Here is a 5,245-nt window from a genome sequence, read left to right as displayed (position 1 = left end):
TCCATCATTTTTGTGAAGGGGATTTCATTGCCAAAAGTCTAAAAGTCTTAAATTTGCTGCCCGAGTTAGAATCCTGTCGGGACCTCTTAAAGGTCTCGCCGTGGTCACTGCGCTGTGCCCTTCTGACAGGCGAATGGAGTGAAGACGTTGTGGAGGGAGAAACTGGGAGGGTGGTGTTGAGCATGGAAACATCGGCTGCATCCGAACTTCTTGAGGGAATTGGGGCTGGAAGGGCTCCGTGGCTGCAGCCCGTGGAGGGAGGGATCCCCCTGCCTGGGTTGCAGCTGGTATTAAGCTGGTGCAAGTCGTTAAACGCTTCATTAGGGAGGGCTGAACTTACTCTAAATAGTAGCTATCCCAAAATGAGCCTGGAAGTCAAGATTTATTTTACTTTGTAATATATATTGTTGTTAAAAGACTTCAGAACCTGCATTCTGAAAACCTGCGTCCTCCCCATCTGCCATGCAGCACCCAGAGGTGCTGACCTGCTGAAATGCGGGGTTAGGATAAGGTGCGAAATTGCTCTGCATCATGCTCTGTGAGGAAATGTGTTTAAAGAGTGACAAATATCCAAGTTCCCTCAGCTAATTTGGCTTTATGAGGGTGGAAGTGCCATTACAGTCCCGGTTTGATCAGCTTTCCGTCAGCACATATAAATGAGTCAGGTTATATATAAGATGTAGAATGGGCACTGGTGAGGCCACACCTTGAACCCTGGGGTCAGTTTTGGACCTCTCACTGCAAGAAAGATACTGAGGGGTTGGAGTGTGTCCAGGGAAGGGAACGGAGCTGGGGAAGCACAATTCCTGGGAGGAGCGGCTGGGGGTGTTCAGCCTGGGGAAGGGGAGGCTGAGGGGAGACCTGATGGCTCCCTACAGCTCCCTGAAAGGAGGGTGCAGAGAGGGAGGGGTCGGTCTCTTCTCCCAAGTGACAAGTGATGGGAGAAGAACCAGCCTCACATTGTGCCAGGGGAGGTTTAGGTTGGATATTGGAGAAAATGTCTTCCCAGAAAGGGCTGTCAGGCATTGGAAGGGGCTGCCCAGGGGGGGGGGGGAGTCACCATCCCTGGAGGTGCTCAGGGTCATGGGTTAGTGGTGGTGTTAGCAGTGCTGGGTTAATGGTGGGACTCGATCTTAAAGGACTTTTCCCACCAGACCAATTCCGTGATTCTGTGTTTGTGTAACACGTGCAGCACGTGGCAAGGTGAGTCTTTGGCTCAACCTACGTTTGGTTCTTTGTGAGTGGGAATGTGCTGCCGTGTCTGAAAACGAGCGCGCTCACACCGCACCATCTCTTCCTTACACGGCTGCCACGTGGCTGGCTGCTCTGCTTGCTTGGAACTGGTTTTCGTTTGGTTTTTAACAGGTAGCTTTGCTGTCTGGGGAGGTCTCTTCTCCATGATTGACTGCAGTATGGTCAGAATGAGAGGGAAGGAAGATCCGTGGAATTCAATCACAAGTGGAGCCCTGACTGGAGCCATATTAGCTGCAAGAAGTAAGAAACGGGACACTGGGGAGGGTATAAATTGAAAAACGTTGGTGTTCTGAAGGTACAGTACGCACTGTTACAGTCTGATACCCAAATGGGAATTTACTTCTCAGAGAAACTCAAAGATCACCTGAAACTTTTGTCTTGTGCCTGGGAAAGTCATAATTATGTTTTCAACCATGGCCGGTGTTTCCACGAGGAGGGGGAAGTTGCCCATAATTATCCTTTTATTGGTGATGCTAATGAGGCTTAATGGATGCAAAATTACTGCTTCTGAGTCTCCTTATAGGAAAGATTGTGACTAAAGAAAGAGCTGTAATACATGAAGTAATGCACCAAGGGAAGAAAAACAGGAGTGGGTTTGTGCTTTTCCTTTTCAGATGGACCGGTTGCCATGGTTGGGTCTGCTGCCATGGGAGGAATTCTCCTCGCTTTAATTGAAGGAGCTGGTATTCTCTTAACGCGCTTCGCCTCCACGCAGTTTGCGAATGGTAAGGAGCTGTTGGACCGTGATATGGCAAGTGCCGTCTTCACCACCGTACCTCATGGCTGGCTCTCGTGGGCTGGGAGAGTTGGGGGGTTCAGCCTGGAGCAGGGAAGGCTCCAGGGAGACCTTAGAGCCCCTTCCAGTGCCTGGGGGGCTACAGGAAAGCTGGGGGGGACTTTTTCAAAGGGCAGGGAGTGACAGGACAAGGGGTAACGGGTTTAACTGGGAAGAGGGACATTGGAATGGGACATTAGGAAGGAATTCTTCCCGGAGAGGGTGGTGAGGCACTGGGACAGGTTGCCCAGAGAAGCTGTGGATGCCCCATCCCTGGGAGTGTCCAAGGCCAGGCTGGATGAGGCTTGGAGCAACCTGCTCTAGTGGAAGGTGTCCCTGCCCATGGCAGGGGGGTTGGAACTGGATGATCTTTAAGGTCCCTTCCAACCCAGACCATTCCGGGATTTGATGATTCCAGCCATCAGCCCCATCACAGAGGATCCGCTCGGCCGGTTGGCAGCCTCTAAGGCTGCGGCAAGTCCAGGAGGAGCTGCACATTGCTGGTGAGACAAGAGTCTCATCAGCTCCTTCCCTCTGGGTGACGTGAGACATCCTGGCTGAAAGCAGGGACATCCCTGCTCCCCGTGTCCCCCCTGTGCCTGGACATCAGCCCTGTCAGATGGTGCCCGCGGTGTGTCCGTCAGTGTTTGGTGACCCAACAGGATTTGAGGGAATAGGAAGCAGCAGCCTGTGGACAGGAGGGGTGGCGGCGGGCAGGGGGCAGACTGGGCAGCCTGGTTTGAACACGCTGGGGAACATCAGGTGGGTACAGGCAACAGATTTCAGAGGGGGGTGGTAGCAGTGATTTTTTTTTTTTCTAAATTGCTTCAAAAACAAGATCCTTTTAGTGTTTTCAGCGTCAGGCGCAAGCTGAGGCGTCAGTAACTGTCAGTGTAAAGACTTGCCTGTGCCGCTTAACACCTCTCGCCCCACCTTGTTTTGGGGGGAATACAGCAAATCCACTAGTGTCGAAGGGATTCGTAGCAAGCTGCTAATTCCGGAGAGGCTCCCTCTCTTGGGTTGGTTCACTGGCGTTCTTTGTTAGTCGAAATTATGAAGATTTTGGTTACTAAGCCAGAGAAAGATTACAGTTACCCTGCGTTAGGGACTCACGGCTCCGTTGCGAGTCCCTCTAAGCTGGGCACGCAGCGAGCGTGTGGCTTGCCCCCGGCAGCACGGGAAGGTGGCTCCGCAGTGACTTGTTCCATGCCGCTGGCCGGCTTCCTTTCCGGGCGTTCCCGTGGTGAACCGTTACGGGGTGGTGACGTTCAGCTGAGGGGCAGGCTGGCAGAGGTTTCCAGCTCTGTGAGGTGACTGGAAATGTTTCCCTCTGGCTGCTCTGACTCCTTTCCCTGTGGGAGGAGATCAAAATCCATTCCTGATGGGGCTGAGGCGCCTGTTGGGTGCATAATGCTCTTGAACTTCTTTAAATGAAAAAAAATGAAGCGTAAAGCCTTGTTGGTGTTATTTTCAAGGGGATTTATACCCAAACTGCTGTGACGGTGTTTGATGCTTTTAGTGGGAAGAATCTTGTGTCTTCCGATACTTACCCCCTTCCTTTCTCCTGCCGTATTGGCAGCCCCGCAGATGTCAGACGACCCCTCCCAGCTGCAGCCCTCCCCCTTCAGCGACTACAGACAATACCAGTGATTATCCTCGTCCTCCGAGCTCATGTGGTACCCAGGCTGTAATTAGGATGCTGGAGCACCGGGATGCGGTATGTCTTTGCACCACTGGTAGCCTCTTACACAAACTGTGCCGGGAGGACCTTCTGCACTGTTGGGTGTAAAGCTGCACGGGAGAACTCTGAGAAGACAACCAATCTATTTATTCACCATAGATTCCGTTGGTGTAACGTTAATAGGTGTCTGGTAGAATACATGGAGGTTTAAGGCAAGGACCAAACGGAGTCTTGTCATTCTTTGGACATGGACCGAAGTGTAAATCTTCTCTGGGATGTGGCATTGACCATCCACAGTGAATGCAGCTGGAATTTAGCGTCGGATTTAGGTTGCTACACGTATTTCAGCTTAAGGAAAAGAATAATAAAATCATAGAATCATGGAATGGTTTGGGTGGGAAGGGACCTTAAAGATCATCTAGATCCAACCCCCTGCCATGGGCAGGGACACCTTCCACTAGCCCAGGTTGCTCCAAGCCTCATCCAGCCTGGCCTTGGACACTTCCAGGGATGGGGCATCCACAGCTTCTCTGGGCAACCTGTTCCAGTGCCTCCCCACCCTCTGCGGGAAGAATTCCCTCCTGATATCCAATCTAAACCTCCCCACTTTCAATTTAAACCCATTCCCCCTTGTCCTGTCACTACAGGCCCTTGGAAAAAGCCCCCCCCAGCTTCCTTGTAGCCCCTTCAGGCACTGGAAGGTGGTATAAGGTCTCCCTGGAGCCTTCCCTGCTCCAGGCTGAACAAGCCCAAGAGTTCACCTACACACAGTTTTACACTCCTCAGTGAATATCACTGGGGGAACGTGCGAGCCAGTGAAAATTACTGCCAGCAATACACGTTTCACTGCTGTTCTCTCTTTTCCTACGCTACCGCCATGCATGAAGTTCTCTGGTGAAAGCCTTTCCTGGCTCTGCAGGCTGCAGCATACCCCCGCCTTCCCCTAAACCCGCAAGGCTTTGAGCCCCTCCTACAGGAGGTGACAAAAAACCGATCCACCGCTGCTGACTGCAGCTTCACAGTCGGGAGAGCCCTTCGCCCCAGTGCCTGTGCAGGAGGCCTGCGTAGAGCCCCGAACAGAGAACACGTGGGGCTGGAGGGCGAAGCACATTGTACCCGCGGCCGTTTCACCTCGGGTCCAGTCCTAAGCACAATGAAAACATCTGCTCCGTGTTTTGTTCCAGTTGTGGAGGTGCGTTGCCTCTCGCCAGCAGGTAAATCCTACCCAGGGAGGTTGCTGTTAATCTGGTTAGTGCTGGTGCTTGCTGGCAGTTCCTGATGGCGTATCCGTACGCAGAAGGACTTGAGTAACACGTCGGCCGTGCTTCTTGGCTCTTCCTCTGCCTGGGAAGGAGCTTGATCTCTGTGCTCCGTTGGGACACGAGGTCAGGCCCAGCTGGTGGGAGGAGAGGCTGAACCCCCCCAGGAGCAGTCACAGTACGGGGTGACAGGCGGGTGAATTGGGTGCGTGCAGGTGCAAGCCTCTGCCCATCTCCCGTGTCCCGTCTCCCGTAAAAGGGATGTTTTCCTCTTTC

General features: G+C 52.8%; 1 protein-coding gene across 1 annotated transcript; it reads left to right on the top strand.

Moving 5' to 3' along the window:
- Window positions 1–1,365: 1,365 nt before the first annotated feature.
- On the top strand, window positions 1,366–3,679 carry TIMM17A (translocase of inner mitochondrial membrane 17 homolog A (yeast); the record flags this gene model as incomplete). The annotated part of the gene is made up of 3 exons (XM_010153180.1): window positions 1,366–1,494; window positions 1,869–1,979; window positions 3,609–3,679. Coding segments are annotated over 3 exons (311 nt in total), but the record flags the coding sequence as incomplete, so codon positions are not given.
- Between the last annotated feature and the right edge of the window lie 1,566 nt (window positions 3,680–5,245).

Source organism: Eurypyga helias, unplaced genomic scaffold (assembly GCF_000690775.1).
Source record: "Eurypyga helias isolate BGI_N326 unplaced genomic scaffold, ASM69077v1 scaffold23336, whole genome shotgun sequence".
Lineage (NCBI taxonomy): Eukaryota > Metazoa > Chordata > Aves > Eurypygiformes > Eurypygidae > Eurypyga > Eurypyga helias.
This window is presented reverse-complemented; position numbering and strand designations above follow the sequence as displayed.